General features: G+C 55.4%; 2 protein-coding genes across 2 annotated transcripts; one reads left to right on the top strand and one right to left on the bottom strand.

The window, feature by feature from the left end:
• Window positions 1–5772: 5772 nt before the first annotated feature.
• Window positions 5773–15530, top strand: NCLIV_006100 (conserved hypothetical protein; the record flags this gene model as incomplete). The annotated part of the gene is made up of 3 exons (XM_003880120.1): window positions 5773–6655; window positions 7550–14364; window positions 14772–15530. The coding sequence occupies 3 exons, from the start codon at window positions 5773–5775 to the stop codon at window positions 15528–15530; spliced, it is 8457 nt and encodes a 2818-aa protein (XP_003880169.1).
• Window positions 15531–19180: 3650 nt separating this feature from the next.
• On the bottom strand, window positions 19181–21452 carry NCLIV_006090 (conserved hypothetical protein; the record flags this gene model as incomplete). Its single annotated transcript, XM_003880119.1, has 5 exons — window positions 19181–19243; window positions 19773–19811; window positions 20044–20120; window positions 20706–20823; window positions 21246–21452. The coding sequence occupies 5 exons, from the start codon at window positions 21450–21452 to the stop codon at window positions 19181–19183; spliced, it is 504 nt and encodes a 167-aa protein (XP_003880168.1).
• Between the last annotated feature and the right edge of the window lie 470 nt (window positions 21453–21922).

Genomic DNA, 21922 nt, shown 5'->3' with positions numbered 1-21922 from the left:
CGGTCCTCAATAGGGACCTCCACGGTAGTCTCGAGTTCATGCGCAGCGTTTTCGTATCTCTGGGCATTCATGTATAACGAATGCAGAACGTCGGGAATGAAGGCCGCTACTCCCCCCTCCTACAGGGTACGGCTTTTTCTAAAGTCGCGCATCCTAGTTTTTTTTGCAATCGGTGTCGTTTATGGTGCGTACTCACTTTTATACGTATGCTCTTTGCGCCTGCACGCAGACAGAAACACACATATACATGTACGTGTATGCGTATATGTGTATCTCTTATCTCTCAATATATATATATATATATATATATGCGTGGACATAGAGACAGGTATATGTGTATGCACATATGCATGGAATACAGGAGGGAAGTGTTGGAGGCTGTTGTTGGCTGCGTAAACAGTGCGTTTTGCCAACAGCAGGGTTTGTCTTTTTCAGAGCATGTGTTTAAGAATGACACGCTTGCCTCGACCCTCATCGGGATCCGGGGGGGGGGGGGGGGCGGGGGATGGGGACAGTCCAGCAGCATCGTGTGGACAGGGAAGCGAATATGTGTATGCAAGGGAGACACGTTTCCGAATTAAATGGATAGTAGCTGAGGTTCTGAAACGAAACTTGAGTCTGACGAACGGTTCGCATGCCTGCGGGCCTTCCATGCACATACACATCTGAGCAGAAGGCCCGGGTTACCTAGTTGTAGAATCCGACGTTTGCTTCGCTCTTTCACTGCTGTTTCAAAATCAGTGTGCTGTAGAGCATTGCCTTTTCCAGAAAATTGGGGAGGGCGCTGCGGAGCTTGTCAACTAGTTTATCACTAGAGTGTCCCTGGATTCTCACGTAGCTCAAACGTGATATACGTGTAGACGATCGGCGTAGCTCAACGCAAGGCGGACGCCTCATGAAGAAGTCTCGTGAGATAGCAACCATCATGCAGCTACCATCGACAATGTAGTGCCTACACCATAGAACATATTGAGCCTATACTGGCAAGTTTAGTTCACTGCAGCGCCGGCGGATATTCATGACGACGCTGTCACTTTAACTAGGAAGGCCCTCCGCACCGGCAGGGAAGTGTTACTCGATGAGAAGCTTTTTTTCCGACGAGATTAATCCTCATCCCCAGGGCGCGGACGAAACCTCAGCTTGGTTACCCACTTTCTTGTCGTGAGTCGCAGGCCCAGCTAACCGTGGCCCTTCTAGAGGGACTGTTCAAACATTGCCAAGCGACGCAACCCACATGGTCGCCCAGGACACAAACTCCTGGCGCCTTCAAAATTCGCTTCCTTCCCTTCGCTCCCGGCGTGACACTACAGGTAACACAAATGGTGGACTCTGCGCAAAGAAAAGGCTAACGTGCCGCCAAATTTCTATCTGTTGTTAAACCTTGCTGGATTCCGTCTTCCAGCTTCCAAAAAAACTACATCTTCAAATGAGCGCATGTAAACTAGTCTTAAACACATTGCTCGTGACGTACGGGGAGATGACGATTTGAGATCGGTTCGTACAGAATATTATACCTAACACTAGTTAACTGAGTTAAATAATACAGGGTTGAACTGCGGGTTACTTGCCATTCCCAAGGCAGAGCTCTGGATCAGAGCAACGTGGCACTGCAAACGTGTGCTTGTCGTTTCTCTCTAGCACGTTTGGCGGTGACCCCGGGAGGTTCAACGGTGAGACGAAGCCTGTTACGGGAGCGCGCCTTGTCCTATTGAAGCGCATCTTACATGTGTCAGCCGTACGCATTCAGTCAACCTGCTCACCTACCGGGATATGCGTTCGAAACGGGGGTCAGAGAGAGAAGGGAAGGAGGTAAGTCGCTGCTGCAGACGAAAGTGCGAGGCGAAACTTGGAGAGATCGAGTATGCTCTTTATGACAGAGGACGGGGGAGGCGTATCTCCTACCATACAGTTGGATCCAATGCCGAGACGTAGATCCCAAAAAGAGACGAGAAAGTCTCAGCGCCAACCCCGCGGTGCTCTTTCGCGGACAACACACGCTAGGTCACGGCTTCTTCCATCCGAGACGAAAACGCGCGACTAGGGTGTGGCTCCTGATAGCGAAGGCCCGTTTCACCGCCCTTGCGACGCACACAGGACCGCCCCGACCTCACACGCTTAATTGGCCGGAGGTACATGCCACTAAACTCCAGAGTTCAAGCTGTGGGGTCAATTGTAAGATATCGCATAGTTACGAGGCGTACCCGATAATCCCCCGTTGACGTCCCGACCCTGGACCCGTCAGTTCCTGCCACAATCCCCCTTCACCCCCTACGGGACGGTCAGAGCGGAATGTTTGTCGCCCTGTTGAAAGACACCCCGCGAAGACGAGTCAGTTTCCGCGCAGTACCAGAGGGTCCGTCCTGCTTTCCGAAACTGCGAGCGAGTTTTACGGACGCTCGGCCGAAATCCAGCAGATCTACGCAGTGTATCTCCCATGCCAGCACACTCTTCTCAAAGTGCGAAGTCCCAAAATGGGCCGTAATGGAAGAAAAAGTGGGTGAATTCATCGCAGCGATCGACCGGGCGAAGTCAACACCGCGTGGGCGACTGAGGGAAGATTGGGCGATACCTTCGTGGTGATAACGGTGAGGTGCTCAGACCCGTAGGTGGAGCGGGGGATGGGGGACTGGTCGCTCTGATCTCTTCCGTCCGTGACGATAAACTGGCAGAGAGGCGGGGCTATCTCTGCAGTTGGCTCCGCACGCCCCCAACCGAGACGCCTTTCACTGTTCCTGATAGTACCCTGCTTGCTTGAGGAACTCGTTCTTCCGTTCCGTGGGAAGGTGTGAATTGTGCACTACGGAGAGTGAACCGATAGGGTAAGCACTCAACTGATACTCGCTTCTCCCTTTTAAAAACACCTGTTGGGTAACCGGCATGACCGAGGAGGTCGTAGGTCACCGAGTAATGGGGTTGCGGAGGCGTTGAGCGATGGTGTAAGTTACCTCTGAGTAGAGGGGCCAATAAAAAGACAAATTGGCGAGCCTTTTCTCCTCATTCTTTTCATTTCCTGACTGGCTGGCTCGTTTTTCCTCTCTGAGCGGAAGTTCTTTTCCCTTTATCCCCTCCGTTTTGTCCAATTTTTCCATCGGGACAACTGCTAAGCCGGGTATATGTGGGGAGAAAAGCCACGGCCGTTTCTTTTGCCCCATCTTTGTGCTGCGCATTTGGCTCCATTCACCTATCTGGGGCCGAACTTCATCGGTATTGCCCATTTATTCACTTCCTTTTGCAACTCTTGTTTTTCGACTTTCCACGACAGGCAGCGTGCCGTAGCATTTCAGGCCCTTGCCGGCCCACTAGAAAAAGGCGAGCGAGATCGAGCCGTGCGCGACTCAAGTAGCGTATACCAGTGGCAAAAGTTTCGTGTGGCGGTTGGTTGCCTTCGAGAGGTGGGTCAACTTTTTTCACCCTTTTTGGGGCTTTTTGGGCGAGGAAGCTTGTGTTTTCAGCTTTTCAGCGATAAGTTATCGCGGGAAGAGGAGGCGAGAGAGGGACGGTGCATGAAATATAGAGGTTCAGGCCGAGACATGAGTGTGAGGGACCTGCGGGCGACGTTTTTCTCTCGAGGACTCACATACCCGCCATTCGTTTTTTCGCACAACGAACCACGAAAAAAACGAGTGCTGGCTGCACAGTGTATATAGTAGGGCGAGCGCAACGGAGGCGTTTTTGTCGGCGGCTGAAACGCGAGGCCGGGCCATATATACAGTGCTGGCGAGATAAACCATGCTAGTCGCGACCAGAGGGAGAGAGGGGGAGGCTGTGTTCTCAGAGTTTCTTGCTCGCTGCGCTGTGACGCCTGCGCGGTGTCTGGTTCATTGACCAGCACTGCTTTTTATTTTGAATCCAAGGGAGACGGGTGGTTTTCCGTCCCGTATCTCCCTTCACTCCTCTCTTTCCCCAACCACACATCCGTCCTTCCTGTCCTCGCGTCTCTCGGGAACACTCTGTTCCGCGTGGTATTTCGGGGTCCAAAGGTAACGGGCGCAGCTCTGCCGGTGGAATATTTCCGAGCTGTGGTTTGTCGCGCCCCTGTTTCTTCCTCTTTTTCTTTCCTTTTGGTGCCTCCACGTCTCTCTTCCCTTCGGTTTTCTCTGTGGCAGCCTTTCCGATCGAAAACCACGTTCTTTCTGCTCGGCGGGAAGAACAGCGATCACAGATCTTCGGTGTATACCTAGTAGTAGGCGACTTGGTTATCGGGACGAGAGAAGTAACGAGGGGGAAGGAAACACGGTTCTTGCTTCCAATCATTTTTTTGATAAGCAGGGAACCGCTCGAAAAACTTCATTTTCGGTTCTTCTGTGGACGTGGCCTTTTACACCACTAACCGACGGAGGCCAGACTGTCTCCATCCGGCCGTCCTCTCTTTCTGTTCCGTTTTTTCCGCTGCCGCAGGGCGTGTTTGGAACCACGTCAAAAAATCTGACTCCACTTTCTTTTGGACCGTGTCTCTTGCGTGCCACACTGTGTCCTTTGAACTCAAAGTTGCCGCATTTGTGTTGCAAACTTCCCTCACTTTTGGTTGCCAACGGGCGTCTCTCGTGTTCCCCTCCCTCACTCTGTGTGTTTGGGAATTTAGCAAAGCGATCTTTTTGACCAGCAGGAGGTCCGATCTTTTTTCGGCTACTTCCACCGAACCAGAGGAAAGCTGTTTATCCTGAGGAAGGTCCGGGGTCTGTACACTCTCAGTGACCCACACGCCTTCGGGCGCTTGCAGTCGTGTACGCCGTTTGAGTTCCTTATCCTGCTACGTGTCGGGTGGTCCTGTGGGCGTCTGCTTTCTCCGTTTTCCACAATCCAAGTGTTCTTGCAACGCACACGTGGAGTAACGTTTGCGTGTTATTCCTAGCAGTACCAGTTAGTACGCTCGGACCGGATAAAGCTCCCCCGCCCAGGAAGCGGGGGCGTTTGTGCTTTCGTTAACTGTGTGGACATGCGTCTGGTGTGAGAGGTAGCAGTCAATGCAGGCCAGGTTTCATGTTTCTTGGACGGCAGTCGGTATCGAGGACCCCTCACTTGTATTTTAACGCAGACTTTTTGGTGCGGGGCGGTTGAAAAGCGTTGGCGCCTCACCTAACGCACCGCGACGCGGCGTGGTTTCATGAACTTGCAGGACTAGTAAAGTTTCCGTTCAAAACACTGCCTCCGTTAAAGTTCGCATTCACTTCTTAAACCGTATCGTAAAAGAACTCTGTGGTGTGCGTTTGGTTCGTCTGCGGTGTGAGTTTGGCCTGGAGTCGTATCTTTCTTTGCTTCTGTTTCTTCGCGTGCGGCGAACAGTCGCCTGTTCCTTCATGTTCTGGAGTAGGGTTGGCCTACAGGGCAACGCGATTTCTCGGTTTTGTTCTCCCTCTAGTTGAGGAGCACTTGCCTCCGGCGACTTTTCCTCGACCGTGGGGATTTCCCTTCTTTGTCAGGGAAACGCCGAGCGGTTCCTTGCGACCGTATTTAATTTGGAGCCACAGCATCTTCAGAGGGCGGGGAAACCGTCGTTTTCGTGCATACGTTGAGTGCGTTGTCTTCGGCTTTTGTTAGCGTCGCTTAACTCTGCGCGAACACGGGTGGCTGCAGGGGACTTCTTGCCGGTTTTCGCCCCTTCTTTGGCGCCTCTGTAGGAGAGAGAGCGAGCACAGGACTGTACAGGATTTGTACAGTGGATCCCCGGCAGTGGGCGTGAAGGCTGTTTTTCCTCCATTTTCTCGTGAGGGCCTGCGTCTGGGGGGCCCGGTGATCTCTCTCTTCCTTGTGGTGCGTCCGGCATCGTCTTCAATGGAGGAAAAAAACGACACCGGTTCCGTCCCGAGTCGATACCAGCCACCAGCCTTATGGTCTTCTGCTCCTCCGGCCCTCGTTGCCTCGTCGGCTCCCTGGCCCGCGAGAGAGCAGCGAAGAGACCAGCCTTGGACTTCCTCTCTTCCTCCCCCCCGACCCAGTGCGCACCTCGAACTTGTCCTCGCGAGGGCGACTGACTCCCCCGGAGCAGAGGGAAGGATTTCTGTCGAGAAGCAGCCTCCATCGTTTCCACCGTCTCTCAGCCAAGTCTTCATCGCAACACAGCAGGAAGCAGACTTTCGTCCGGTGAAACAGCGTCTAGAGAGGAATGATGACTCCGGCCATTCGAAGAAACCGAAAGTCACTCTAACGCATGCGCAGGACTCGGGAGCGGGATGCCGCGCGCGGGAGATCGAAGCTCCCGAGCGAACCAAGCAGCACGTCGACGTCGAACCCAGTGAAGGGGATTTTTTCCGACTAGACGCCTCCGCGAGTGCGGAACACTGCGGATCTGCGGGTCGCCGCCGGCGGTCGAGTCAGGTGCCAGTACACCAGGAAAACGCGCAGAGCACTCTCGAAGGGGAACCTGGGAGTACCCGAGATCGGGATGCACACCCAGCGGGAAACCAGAACGGAGTCGAGGGGTCCTCCAGTCAGCAGCGCGGAGTAGGAACTGTGCCAAGTGGTCGTGGCGAAACATACACTTGGGAAGGACAGAGTGAAGGACAAGCGCAGGAACGAGGAGCTCAGGAGGAAACTTTGCTTTGTGGAAAATCAGACGCACGTGGCGCGGGACGCAATAACCGTGTAGAGGATCGAAGGGAGGAGTTCACGAATTGGGAGGAAACAACACCGACGGTCATTCCGCCGGCGGATGCAGGTATCTGCATCTCAAGCTCGCACTCGGGCGCTGCCTCGACGCCGTCGTCTGCGGGTGTCCATACATCTGCGTTCACAGCTTCGCGGTTTGCGGCCCCTCCAGTCCCTCCCGTGTCAAATTCTGTTGTTCCGCGTCCCGCCGCGGCTGGGTTTTGCGGCCCCCCCCCTCCTTCCTCACGAGTGTTGCATTCTGAATGGATTCCCTCGGCCCTTCCTTCTTCAGACTTCCTCACGGCGAGACTGCGAGAGCGTGATATGAGCGGCGCTGGCCAGTTTATCTCCGGAGAGCTGAGCAGGTTCACGACTCGGGAGCTGGCAGATATAGCATTTCGCGCCGCAGAACTCGCCCATTTACGGACTAAGTCATCGTTTGAGTGGCTGTGTCGAAGCGTTTCCGGAATTCCAGCGGCACGGCACGACCCCGTTTCTCGGCGTTCTTTTTCCCAGCCAGCGGGTAATTCCACCTCTGGCAGATTTTGCCCGGCGCTAGGCAGTCCGCCGGGTGACGCACCCGCAGGCGTTTCTTCTTTTGCTAGAGGGCCGTACGTCATTTCTCCCGCAGTGTTCACAGCAGTGCCTACGTGCCGGTTGCCCCCCAGAGCTCCGCTCGACAGGACTCTCCTTTCATCGCCTGAGGATCTCTCTGCGTTTTTCGTACCAGTTCCCGCGTCATTGAGTGCGGTTCGTTCGTCGTCGGTCCCCATTCCGTCGGCCTTTCCTAGCCGTGGTGCATACATTGCCCCGACTAGTTGTCCCCCGTCCTTGTCTGTAGGTGCCGACTCCTCTGCCTTTTGGGGATCCTCGGGCTCCGTTTCCCCGTACCCGGCGTGGCTCACGCCGCGTCCTCTCTCTAGCGTTTCTTTACGTTCGGCGCCGCATCTGCAAACTCCCGCAGGGCGCCCAGGGTCCGCGGGGCTCCGTGTCCGCGCTTCCCCCGTCCCTGTCCGAGATCTGGTGTTCCCTGCCGCCCACGAAGGGACTGCGGCTCGCGGCTTCCCGGCCTCGGAGGCGCAGGGCGAAGGGACATCCTCTGGCGCGCGTCCACGAACGGTGCGACGTCATTCGGGCGTCTCGACGCCCAGAGCACCCGCGAGTTATTCGAACGTCCCTCATTCCTGGAGGAGCCGTTCTTCGATTCTCGTTGGGCCTCCCGCCGCCGGCAGCGCGGGTCCGGGCGCACCGGTGCCGCGAGGCCCGTCTCTTTCGGGTGTGTCCTCTCTTTTGGCGGCGAAGGAGCTGCAAACTCCTTTCGCCACAGCGGCGCATCCCTTCGAGAGCTTCGGGGCGGCACGCGCCTTATTCCCCTGCAACCCGAGTTCTGGATTGAATCTGGCTGTGGCGCCGAGTCCACCGTTTCCGGCTGTCGACAGCGCAACCGTCGCGCCTCACCGGGTACCCTTCGTCTTCGGACCGCAACCAGTAAGCCACCCCTGTTCATTTGAACTACCGGGGGTCGGCGCGATTTCCTTTCCTCCCTTTCGGGCCACGAATCAGTCGACAGTGACAGGGGTCAGAGGTGCGTCTCCCTCTGTACCATCCGGCGTGTTGGGGGCTGCGCCGCTCGGCAGCTGTCAGACTCCGGTGCCGGTCCTGGGGGCGAGAAGTCTTGAGAGATCTCCGCACGTGTCCCCGTTGTGTGCCGGAAACGGAGGGTCCGAGCCTCATCAGAGTCCGGTTGCGCATTCGGGCGCAGAGGACGGGGTCTTCGCTCGGATCTGGGGCACAGCTCTGCGAAGTCGAGTGCTGAACAGTGCTAGCGGGAATATCGGGACTGCAGGCGCAGCGGATTTCGACCTGCTTTCTTCGTCTGCACCCGTGTTCGCTTGTGAAGTCGAACCAGACTTGGTCGCAGCCTCCGTTCCCAAGCCCCGTGAACCAGCAAGGTTTCCGTCTCTTTGTGCGGCAGTCGGGAGTCGGCTGGGGCGTGGGCCTTTGGTTCCAGAGACGGTGTCGTTGCCCCCTTCCGTTCGGTCCGGTCGAGCTTGCTGGCGAGACGAGGCGAGACTACGCGTGAGCGAAGCCACGGGGTTCGCGACGATCCTGGGTCTCTTGGCTTCCAGCGCGATCTCGTGTATCAGAAGGGGACACATTCCCCGTCACTTCCGCCTCTTGCGGCTGGTCTTTGAGCGTTTCCGGTCTCTTTCGGACGACTCGCGTGCCGTAATACGAATCCTGGGAGACAGGGATCTGTCTGATCAGTTCAGACTGGAACAAGAGGCACTCGACGCAGGCTTGTTCACCCTACCTTCGGCGACGCCCAGGATACGTCAGTTTCAGACCCGCAGGGGGGAAACACCTTCGCAGGGCGCAGAGCAACATAGAACAACTCGAGACACCCAGGGCCAGGGGAAACGAGAAAAGGAAGAGGCGAAGCGGAGGCGGGAGCACGATTTGCCGGACCGGCAGAGCGGTTCGCATCGCGGACCCGGAAAACTCGCGCGGCGCACGAACGAGAGCAGGGCGACGCGAGAGGGCAGAGAGCGAGGGACGCAGAGACAGGACGCTGGCGAAGAGAGACGCAGCAAGGGGACTGTCTGCCGGGGGAGAAGTGGGACGCGGAGAAGCCGCAGACGGGAGGGAGAAGGACACCGAGGAAACAAGACAGCGGGGCAACGAGGAACGCGAAGACAGAAAGGAGTGGCTGAGGAAAAGGAGCGGCTCGAAGACTCTTCATCAGATAGCGAGGGCGTTCCCCGTCATTTCTTCAAACCGGGCTTACCAGGGAACCTCTCTCCGCGGCCGCCGCATCCCGCGTCTTCTCCGGAGCCGCCTCCTGTTCTCTCTCTTCCGTCGCCGCTGTGTAGCGTCGGAAAGCACGGCAAAAACCTGCCCAGACGAAGATACAGTGCGGACTGGGATTCCGACGGTGACGGGTGTGGGCCGTACGACGAGAGAGCAAGCGAAAGCGACGACTCACCTGGGGTCGCTTCAGGGGTCCACCGCGTGGATTCTGGTCTCTGCCTGAGACTCGGGAGCGGGATGATGCACATGGCGCCGACTGACCCGGTTTCCGTGGCAGCGTCTCCCGTTTTCGAAAATAAACCTGAAACACCTGCGAGCCCCTTCGCTGCCCCGCCGTACGGAGGCCGAGGTTTGTTTGTGCGGGCCGCAGACTTATCGTCCTGCCCTCAGCCTGCGTCCCATTCGCCGAGTGTCGTGGCCCTTGGTCCGTTGGTTGGAGGCAGGCCCCAGGCGCAGCGGCAGCCTGTTTCGGTTGAGCCCGAAGCGGCGATGAAATCTCGGGGATCTGCTGCACAGTCTGGAGTGGTGCCAGAGAGCGCATGTGAAGATACTGCGGCTGTGGAGGCTGGCCGGGAAATGCGGGGGATGATGACTGGCGCGGACAGTTCGGATTGTGCAGACCTTCCTTTCTTCCATCCCGTCCTTTCGTCTGCGTATGATCCAAAGACGAAAGACTCGCGTGCCTACTACTCGATTCCTCAGCGCCTCGGCGCTCCTGCGGCCTCTTCCGCCTCGAATCTCCAGGGCTCCGCTTCCCGCCCCGACCCGGGGGACGCGTCTTTGTGTCAAGGCACTGAAGAAGGAGGAGAGGCCTGCGGAACTGGCGAGGGGGGTTTGCGGGGTGAGGCGTTGCATGCACATGTGCCTCTGCCGCACCTTCCGTCTTCTGTCGCCTCAGCATCGGCTTCGAGAGGTGGCTCTATCTTTTCGCCGTATCGCAAAGTCGCGGAGCCTCAGTCTTCAGGCGGGCCGCTGGGGATGGTAGGACGCGGGGGAGGCGAGTCGCTTCCGACGCGGAAGCCAGAAGTATCCCTCGCATCCGCGCCGTCCGATCACATTGGCTTCCCTCTGTCACGCCCACCGTTGCGAGGCATGTCGTCTGTTTCCTACCCGCCCCCTCCCGTGACGGACAGGCAGTCCCCAGTCAGTCCGGTGATGCCCAGTCTCGGACGTGAACAACTAGTGGCCGAAGGCCCTTCACCTGCCGTCGGTCTCGCCGAGGCACTGCCGCTACCCGAGTCGAGTGGGAACAAACGGCGGGCTTCCACGGGTCCCACCGTGGAGGTGGCTCGTGGCACGGGCAGACGCGGGGTGGGTGTTCTGGGACTGTCGGCGAGGGGGAGAGTGACGAGGCAGTCTGGGCGAAGGGCTGCGAACGCCCTCGCCACGCGATGTGCCGACAGAGGCGCAAAGGCACGGGTCTCTGGGCCCGAGGGCGGAAGGGTGCAGAGCTGTGAAGACGGTGAGGAAGGCGGCTGCGAAAGAGAAGAAGACTTACAGAAAGACGAGAGCGAGGCGAGAGAGTCGGTCGAGAACGAGGTGGGGCAAGATGCGACGATGAAGGGCATTAAACGTGAAGGAGAGAAAGGCCGTCGGCCTGAGGAGGGCCTGACAGCGGCGCCTCGGGTCAGGCAGGGCCGTGGGGCAGTGAAGCGGGACGACGAGGACGTTCCAGATGCGGCTGCAGCAGCCGACGCGAGTGCGGAGACACATGGACTGCGGCCGCGAGGTCGATCTCGAAGCTCGCCGTCGCCCGCCGTCCCGGCTCCGAAGCGCCAGCGTGTCGCGTCTGAAGCGGCGAGGAAAGCAGCCGCAGCAGAGTCCATTCCTCGAACGCGGCGACGGGGCACCAGTCTCGCTGCAGAAGGCGAGGCGGATGGCGCCAGGCCAGCGAAAGACGTCCCCATCACTGTGGAAGACTCGGACCCTTCGTGTTGTCGAGAAGAGGCGAGACAGGATAGACCTGGAGCCGCGTCGCAGGCGGCCCGAGTCGACTGTGCGGCGCAAGGCAAAGAACGCAGCGCCCGGCCGATTCCCGCAGCCTGCCGCACAGATGAGCTGGATGGACCCGAGTGGAGTGGAAAAGAGAATCCTGTGGCTGCCGGCACCCCGTCTCCGGATCAGATGGCGGGAGAACGCAGGCGAGAAGGGACGGGCCGGGGAGGCGACTCTGGAGGGAGAAATCGCGACGAACCCGGCCCGAAGCGAGGCGAGTGTGAGAGGCTGGACAGGAGACCGACACGCCACGGTGACGTCGGGAAGGTGACCCCAGGAGACCGGAGCCAGGAAGCAACAGGATTCTCCAGCGCAAACCAGACGGGCGCCGGGGGACTCGAGGCGACGTTGCCGGGTTTCACGCTCGGAGCGGGCGGCACAAAGCCCAAGTGCGAGGGTGATGGACGCCAGTATTTTGCAAGTACGGGTGTCGCTTCTGCGAGCCTGGACGGGAGACGGTACGGCAGCGTCGACTGCGGTGAAGGAACACCGTCCGCTGGCGACGCTGGCCAACGTGGACCCAGGGGAGGAGCGAAAGGCGCGATGTCTCTGGTTGCATTTTCGTTTCTGGCGCCCGAGCAGGGCATGTCGGAGCAGTTCTGGAAACAGAGTTTCGAGGTCATCGACCACTGGCGCGCTGCAGACGAAGACGCCGACGAAGAGAAAATATTCACGTTTGCGAGTTCCATGGCTGTGGGCGCGCTCGCCGCGGACTTCCCGGGAGGGTCTGTCTCGTCATCCCCAGGATCCTGGGGGGCTGGTAGAACAAACAGTTGGGGAACCAAAGGAGAAGACACCACTCCAGCTGACGTGTCGCGTTTTCGCGTATTCACTCCAGCGTCTGGCGGAGGCGGCTGTTCCTCTTCCTCGACACTCGCGCACTGCGGAACTCCCGGGACGCCGGGTCTAAACAACGACGGGAACGGACTGAGGCCGTCGCCCGAGAGCCGGGGCAGAACGACCGTCTCCTCTCTCGTAGCGGCGCCACTGTCTGCGGTGGGCGCCGGTTCGCTGCGTCTGCCGTACGGGGCGATGGCTGCTTCGCACGGCGACGAGGAAAGAACTCTGACCCCTTCGTCTAATCCGACAGGAGCGAGCGGCGCATCAGTGCCTGCGCGTGCGCGCAAGACTGTGGCTCCTGCAGCCCACGTGGGAGGCGCGGGGATTGTGTGCCTCCCTTCGCTGTGCCATCCGCCTCGAAGCGGACCCGTTCCGGCCGTTTCGACCCCCGTGGTGTCGAGTTCCCTGTCGTTGCTCCCGGCGTTTTCACCGAGTGCACTTCAAGCATGCGGACTGCATTTGCCGGGGATGGCGGCTGGGGTGACGCCTTTCTCTCTCGCGCGCTCGGGCCAGAGCGTGAACAACGGGACCCAGGTGGTAACCGTGTCCCTCTTTCCCAAGGAGTGGCTCGGAAGAAATGGGCGGCTCTGCCGCCGCAGCGGCATGCTGAAAGGTTGCCTGCGGGCTCTGCGGGATGTCAACCTGTTGGAGGAAGACAGCGCACTCTCTGTCGAGGCCCCGCTGCTGCTGACGCGTCCGTCCCCGAATGGTGGAGACGGACGACTCCTGATTCCGCGCCACACCATCACGCTCAGAATCGACCACCCGTTCCCAGCATTCATTTCTTGCTCGCGGCCGTCGAATGGAGACCGAAAAGCCTGCAGCCAGAACCGGACTGTAGGCTGCGTCTGTCCGTCCTGCAGCGCCTGCGCTGCCCCACAGGGATTCGACCCCGCGGGCCACACCAGCTGCGCCAGTTCGCTCTCGACGGCCTCGACGACGACGCACGGAAGCAGCTCGAGTTCTTCGCGCCGGAATCCCCGAGCCGGGGACAAGGCCCGACAGTGTGCGGCGGCGGAAGGGCCGCATGCAGGCGACGCGGCAGCGGGAGAAGAAGAGGGCACGAGCGGCGCCGTCTCTGCTCGACGCGCGTCTTTCTCGGGCACTCCCCATCTGGGTGATGGAACCAAGTTGTCGCTTTGCCAGGGAGGAGAGGAAGGCGACAGGGCGGGAGCTGAGAGAGAAGAGGCGGACACACAACACAGAGAAGGAGCAGCCCCGCACGATTCACACGAGGGCCTCGTCGCGTCGACGCCTCGAGATCCACGGCTGCTGAATCAGTCAGGCAGTGGAGGCAATACGAATTCGAGCTTCAACGCTGCCGCAGCCTCTTTCGGTGTTCTGTCTGGAGTGCTAAGCGGAGCCCTAGCTGCAGTCGCTTCCTCGGCCTCTCCCCTGTACGCACGAGGGGCGACTGGGGGCTTTCGACCAGCGTCTTCCTCCTTTCCGACCCGTCAGTCGTCGCCGCTCGCAGCTCGGGGGACGACACCGGCGTCCGGGGCGAGTGGCAGCCGGGCTTTGGGCTCTAAAGCAGAGAACGATGTTTCCCTCGCTTCAAGTGTGAACGCGGGCGGCCATGTTTGGGGCGGCAGGGGCCGGAGCGGAGACACCGCTGGAGCCCCGGCGCCTGGACACGGAGAGAGAGCGCACGAGGCGACCGACAGTTTGAGTGGATCGACTCCAAGCAGCTGCTGCGGGAGCAGCCGGACGACGAGTGCAACATCAGCTTCGGGCCTGGGAGGAGTCGCTTGCGCCGGGTGTTCGCCGAACTCGGAGACGGCTCTAGCTGGCTGCGGTGGAGGCTGTACTCTCGTCCAGGGTCCCCCTCAACAGCACATTCTGGTGCGGTCGAAGCCTGCATATCTGCTCCTGTGGAGATACGGGGAAAGAGGGACGAGCCAGGATCCAAAGCGGAAGTGGTACGTGGTGACTCCGATGTTCATTCGAACCAAGTGGTTTGGAAGGTGCTTTGAGTTCTACAGCAGATTCCAACAGGGACAGCTCGACAAATACAAGCTCCTGGTCGTCGACGCCCTCAACCGTGTCTCTCCGAAACGCGATGCCATTGTTCAGGCCTGGTGTCTCGCTGGTTGCCTTGAGGCCACTCTGAAGGAACTCGGCGTTGACTATCAGGTAGGAGACGGAGAGAGGCAGAGAGAAGGCGTCAAAAAAAGGACACCGAGCACAAAAAACTCCAAGTCCACAGAAGCAGCCCTACGCAGAGGTGGTGCACGCATAGAGAGAGACCTCAGTTCCAGACTGGCTGCCCGCACAGATCAAGTCACACTTAAGGCAAAGAGTATGGGGCAGAAGCTAGCGACTCGTCTTTTACCGGATCATAGCTTCACTTGTGTGTGAGTATAAAAACTGGGTTCTTCCGCCAGCCTCATACTGCGATCCAGCACAGGATCCTTGTACGTAGACACGCTGTGTATCTGTTCGTGTGCATCGTCGATTCGTACGTGCGCCGTCACGGAGCCTTTGAATCTGCGTCACTGGTGGCGGTATGTGTATGTGAATGTACCTGTTACTGTGTACAGGTTCGGGAGGTGACTGAAGGCCCCTGGCAGGGATTTCCCGAGCCGACGTTAACTGATGAGGACCAAGTCATCGAAGGCACGTTGCGATTGGTGACGGACCCGATCGATGAGTTAGAGACCTCTTACTCGAGTTTGCTTTCAGAGATGTCTGCGGGGGTCGGGTCCTTGAATTCCGCGTCGAGCGGATTCCCTTCATCGTTTTTGTCTCGGCAGCATTCCGAAGCGCTGCACAGCAAGGCAAACAATGAGGCGAGTTGTCCTGCCTCACCCGCGGCAGAAGGCGTTTACGGGCGGAACGTGGCGCCGTCTTCGCTGTCTCCCCTCGGCGTGTCGTCGCCCCTGGCGTCTTCTTTGGGAGCAGAACGGGTGCAGGCGCGACTGGGAATTTCTTCTGGAACGTGTTTCGGGCGTGTGGACGGAGGCGTGGCGGGAGGCGCACAACGCAGCGGAAGGACGCCGCTGGAGGGCGGCCAGCCGCGGGAAGACAAAGCGGGAGAGCAGGGACGGAGAGACAGAGACCGCGGACAGCAAGGCTATCTCGACGGCAGGGGGGCGAAACGAAGAAGAGAGGAAGCGGACCATCGAAACGACGGACGCGAACAGACTCAAGAGCGAGAGGCAAAGGCGGAAGGAGACAGACTGGTAGAAGAGGCGGACAAAGTCTTGAACGCTCGACTACTAGCGTCGGCAGGGTGCACACCCCACTCCGCCCAGCACTCACACCCTCTCCACGCACAGAGGGCTGTGGTCAATGAGTAAAAGGCGAGAATTGGGAATGGTAGAGAGGAAGCAGACTTGGAAAAGAGAAACGACACGAAGGAGAACGGGAAAAGACTTCACGTTGACGAGTATGCACGACAAAGCTCTCTTGGGGATCAGAAAGGGTCGCGCTGCGTCATGACACCCGTGCGTAACATACCGCGTCGGGGGATACAGAGGGGACTGGAGAGATCACGTGAATGTGCGTCTGTGTTTTCGTGCACGAAGTTTGGGGTCCAGGTACCGAGGGCGCGTGCTGTGCACTTCTTCGCGTCTGTTTTGAGTTTTTGCCTCTTCGGCGTGGACACGAATCTCGTCGAAGGCTGCAGCGGTCGCCGGAATTAGCGCGCCTGTGTTCGCGTTGTGAAATTCCGTGTGTGCGTGTTTTTCCATACATATTTATGCAGATGTTTTAAGTGCATGTATGTATGGAAAGCTTCATCGTAAGTCAAGTCCACGTAGAGTGCTGGACGGTAAGGGACGAGGAAGGCGTGTAGTGTATGCGGTTTTCAAGCGTGTTCCGAGTATGAGGAAAGGAGAGGACAGAGGCTATGACCTTTGTGCATACCCTGAGGATGACCGAGGGGAAGAAAGGAAGCTCGTGCGCGGTTTTCCTTCTCTGTCTTCTGCTTCACCTTAAACTCTTTCGGCGCTTGTTAACTCGGTGGATGACGTATCGATGCGTGCGAAAATCATCTCCTCCTGGCACGTATTGTGGAGGCACATGCGACCACGTTCATACACATGCTGGTGTACACATGTATGCAGCAGAATACGTATAGATGTAGATATCCTCATTGATATCTACTCACATGTGTGCATGTATACTTTTATGCATTTGGACATTTATGCAGGCAAGCGTATATTATGGAAACGTACATAGATATACGCCTTCGTATATATATATATATATATATATATATATATTTATACATATACATAAAAGCCTGGTGTCTGATGCTGGAGGAAACACTGAAGAGAGAGAAGATGGCACAGTTCGTTTGCCTCTTCTTCGCATTGCGTATCTACAGCCAAGAAAGGAGAAAGTCTTGTTTTTGGCGAAATGACAGCGGTGGCATTTTCCGCGATTTTCATTTTCTTTCGTTCTGCGTCGCTGACCTGCCTCTCCTCGTCGCCAATCCTTTTGTGCACAAATGGGTAAATAAGAATATACCTAGGTGCGCATCTGCATCTATGTACACGTGAGCGTCTCTTCGTGTATGTTTATGTGGAGACTGTGGATCTCCGTGGTGTTTCTGTGTGCGTGGGTGTCTGCGTGAGGCTCTGGAGAGAACGATCGCTTGTGGAAAAGTGGCTTAAGTTCATTCTCATGATGCCCTTTGTTTGTCTCTCGTCCATCGTTATGAGCCTGTGTCTCTCGCGAAGAGCCCGTGAGACGGCCGGGTACCAGGAAACGAGACATAACGGTGGCGCGAGAACAAATACAAGAGTTAAAAAACATCATTTTCGTGACTGGTCTCTCTTTCGATGTGGTGGCAGACCCTTTGACTCAGCGTTTCTACATACGTGTATGCTGGTTTTTCTCGTTCCATGCATCCCTATGTCTACTACCCGCTTTCTTCTTCTACTTGCCCTGTGCATGCTGTCTCTCGCGCATCATCCAAAGTCCTTCTGCCGTTCGTGCCTTTGTCACCTTTTCGTCTTCCGTCATTTTGTCGCCTTTTCTCCGTGTGTGTCTTTTCACCGTCCCCTTGCTTTCCCCTTCCTTGTATAGCTGTCAAAATGTGCAGGAGACAGCTTCCGAGTACCGTCTGTAGGGGGAGCAAAACAAGGTCATGAATCAAACGTGAGGGTATGCATGGGCGGGTGGCGGAAGATCCGCGGAGGAAACAAGGGAGAGACAGGCGCGGCAATGAGAGGAACGGAGAGGCTGGAACCGTGTTGAGTGAAGAGAGAGAAGGAAGAAAAGGACAGGAATCCCGTTTATTTTCAGTTCTTCGTGCCTCCGAAACGGGGAGTAAGACAGAGAGGAGAAGGGACAGTGCTGAACTGTATTATGTTTTGATGTTTTATGTCCGTTCTTCCGATTTCCTCGTTTGAACAGCAACCGTTTTTCCGAGAGAAAGTGCCTGTCGTCCGATCATGAACACTAATGCAACAACGAACTCTCTGCTGAGAGTCACGCCGCGTGTTCAAATTGAGACGCACAAGATCCAACGTATCACTATAACTGGCCACGCGCGCACGCCCTTATGCGACAAATTCGAACGTCTAGGAGCGAACATCTATACAAGGGATGCACGTAAATACTTGCAAGGATACGATGTGACAAGCCATCTCCCGTACGATTTCCTTTCTCACACACACACCCATATGCTGCAGTGGACCAGCATAACAACCGGATAATTATATATGTATAGCTGCATTGGAGAGCAAACATCTATCAACACCGGCCACACGAACACCCCTACGTTCTGAAGAGAAATGGACGAAACGGTGCTGCTGGACATGTACACACATGTGTACGGAGGGCTCAGAAACAATACTGCAGTAAGGTGTTCTGTGCTAACAGCCATCTTGTTGCCGGGAGTGGTAGTGGTTCGGAAGCAAAGGCGGGCGGTTGCCATGCTGCGTACCTTACCACAAGCATATGTGCCGTGGCTTACGAAGTATATGTTTTGCGTTGGACTTGCTGCTAGTTTTCGCATGCGCCACGGAGGAAGCGTAATCGTTCATAAAAATCTCAGATTGCCGTAACTACCTGCTGAGCGAACAAAGGGATGATAGAATGCTCTCCACCTCGGTTTATACATATTACTTTTATAATCCCAGTCTGGGTTGAAAACTCTGTGCGACATCTTGGGGTGGTGGCTTTCGTGGGCCACACAGATGTGCTTGCTTACGCTGAGACACGCGCATACATGCCTACTTGCGACAGAAACAGACATATGAAATGTTCTGCACAGTTGTGCGTTCGCAAACGTAAGTGCAGCAAGTGCAGCACACTTAACATCGGTACGCCTGTGCACGCAATGGTACGGGCTTTGGCCTCTCTATTGAAGCGTTTCAGTATACGAGACATTTTGAATCACCGTGTGCCGCAAAAGTGATACGGTGGTGAAAACCGAGACTCGCTCCTCCTGCTTGAGTGCGGTGACTTTCCCTCTGGTAACTTGCAACAATCCGATTTCTTCGCGTTCACTGTGATATTACAGGCGTTTTTCCTGACATTGTTTTTTGTGAACTCAACTGGACCTGCCTACACGGCCGCACGATCCATACTCGTGTTGATGTGGAGCAACCCTGCTGCGACTTCGAAAATACAAGTTCGGTCTTGGTCCTCCTACTGAGAAAAGTTCCGCGTCAAGTGACTATCTGCTTCGCTATCAACCCATATACTGTGGCGGCGTGGTTATGAGGTGAATCTCTGCGGCCCGCTATAAAACTATCGCTGGGTAGCCCCAACGGCAAAAAACCGTAGTTCTCTGACAACAGAGAGAGCGGGAGAAAAGGGAAGAGATGGCTACCGTGAAACAACGAGAGGAAGACAACGGAATAGAACAAGAAAAGACAATTTTGTGCACTTGCTTTTTCCTAGAGTGCCAGGTCTGCGCTTTTGCACACCAGGCGAGTGCGGGCGTCAGAACACGAGAGGCGAACAGATGACCCTGACAGAAGTGTGCGTATTTTTAGACCTTGTGATGCTTAGCACCGGGCACTAGAGTAAAACCGTATACTTCTGTCTTCGTCTTCTAAAACGCAGAAAAAAAGAACGTCAGGAGCAGGGACAAAGCGAAGGCGGCAGCCCCCGTTTCCAACATATCCGCATGCTTTGCTGACTCTCAGAAGGGAGAGAAGAATATCAAGCAGTTAGATCTCCTCTGTCCTTGGACTCGAACCGTGAGGAAGCCGGATAAAGAGCGAGGAGAAAAGGGAAAGAAGAACCGCGAGTTTGCGATATGATCTGGCTGCGTCTTGGACGGCCGAGAGAGAACGCACAGTTACCGGTTTTTTTCTCGCAGTGTTTTCGTGGGCACGTCCAGTGCGACAGCTTCCCAGAAAACGAGAAGAAAACTAAACGAAAAGGGATAACACCCTTGAGTGGTTTTCTTGCTCTCGCGATAATGTACCCACGGGGAAAACACTGTAAACTCGTTTCTCCCCCCGTGCATTGCTATGCAATACATGGAACTGTGAGATACCACTTTCCTCCATCTCTTATCCGTCTCAGAAACAGGAATCACTAGAGCGCTCGCCCACTCGTCGATGGTATCTGTATACCTCGTGCTTCACGCCCGTCTTCTTGTTCACTACGCAGTACTGCAGGGAACATGACAAAGAAAAGCATGTTGGAACCCAGCCTCGAGGTGCTGCTGAGGTTGATGCACAGGTCCTGGCACAAAAAAACCTGTGTATATCGTTATGAACATAGACATCATATATACACACATATACACGACAGAACACAAATGTACGCGCATAGGAATGCGGCAGCAAAGATACACCACTGTGTAGTGGTTATTGAATGCGACTATTGTTACTTCCTTCTGACCTTAGCGAGGGTGATGGGTCCGTCGACACGGTTTTCGGGGTCCTTAAAAAGCACTACCCGAGTCATATACAGTGAACCTGACGCAATACATAAGCTTACAGAAAAACGATATGAGGAAAACGAGGAATATCGAGAGAAAACGCTTCAAAATTCAGTGGAGATACACACGTAGTACGAACAGAGGAATCGAAGCAGGATGACACACATGCTCATAACAAGGAATGATTGAAACATTCCTTGTTAAAAAAGAAGTCACGCCTTACAAGAAAGAAGTCACAATGGCAACGGCGGTTAGAATATGGGAATACGCAAGAGAAACGAGAAAAAACAGATGGGAACAAACCAACGAAAGAACGAGAGAGAAAACACACTCTGTCTCTACCTGACAAGACAGAAAACACGTCCGGTAACCCGAATAATACCTCTTTTCAGCTTTCATCTATGCACGTCTCTGTATAACCCTACATGCATGAATACGTTCACATTTATATAAAAGCTTTCTTCTTGGAAAAACATCAACAATTATATGTGAATTCGTACTTCATCGTTATAGCATTTTCAGAGGGACTCTCATCTTGAATACAAGAATATCCCTACACGAATATATGTGTCTTTTTGTACTAATTTTATTTCTGATTTATCGTGTTGTTTCCTTTTCTTACCCTTTTCCATGTCGTAGCGGACGAAGAGCTTGGGGCCATCCCTGACTGCACGGAGCTCGCCCTCGTCGAATCCAGAGGACATGTGACTCAATGGAGGGTTCGGAAATAAGTCTCGAAGCTTAAGTGACAAAACCCATTAAGAAAGCACAAACACACATGGAGTTACATATAAGGATAGAGGAAAAGACCAAAGCGCCGATACGACACACACGAAGCTGCAACGACCGCGCCGTCACGAGGGATTAGGACAGCACTCCCGCCGCTCAGACGAAAAAATATGTGGAATGGGGCAGAGCGTGGAAGAAAGAAAGACAGCCTCGAGAACGGGAACGGATTTAAAACAGGAACTGATAGAAGAGAAGAAACAGGGCGAGGTACAACACAGTAGAATGCACGTGAGTGGGCCCGAGAACAAAGCGTTCGGAAGCGAACATACAAAGGACACAAGGAAAGGCAGGAAACATTGGACAGGCGAGACTGACTTCCTCTTCAAGCAGACGATGGAAACCCTAAATCCTAAAACTAAAAACGACGACTTACATGCACTCCAGTTTTCTTCTCGCCATCGAACCGAATATCGCGAATATACTCTATGCCTAGCTGGCACGTACAGTCCACCCGAAGAACTGGAACGTCGTCTTCTTGTGTGAACGTGAGACTCAGGCGTGGCGCAGAGAGCTGGAGAGAGAGTTCCCAGCTCATTCGGTCCAATTTATCAAGACCAAGCATCTCTGTAATATCTGTCATTGGGCCTGATCTGCGGACGGAAAAGAAAAACAATGAAGAAACGCCTGCGCAGTTGTACTTTATTCTATAGCGGCCGGAATTAAAAAATTCCCATGACTATATACATGACTACAAAATTACGCATATTGGGAAATTTCATATATGTGGTTCCCAAACTTTGCCTAAATTATTGAGACCAAGCATATCTCTGACGTTCTCCCGAGAACCCCGTACGCGGCCGAAACACTAAAACAATTTATACTTTTACGTACAGAAGTGTATATGCACAGACACAGAGGCAAAGCCACTTTGCGTTTTCAAAATCTACACAAACTCTTACAGTACCAAGCAGCCATACTCTCCATCTCATTTTGTTTAAACAATCTCTACGACAATCCTATATATATATATATATATACATGTATATATATATATATATATATATATATATATGCACCTCCACACGTGAGTACATGCGGGACGATTCGGAT

This window comes from Neospora caninum, chromosome II (assembly GCF_000208865.1).
Source record: "Neospora caninum Liverpool complete genome, chromosome II".
Classification (NCBI taxonomy): Eukaryota; Apicomplexa; class Conoidasida; order Eucoccidiorida; family Sarcocystidae; genus Neospora; species Neospora caninum.
The sequence above is the reverse complement of the archived record's forward strand: the minus strand, read 5'-3'. Positions and strand labels throughout refer to the sequence as shown.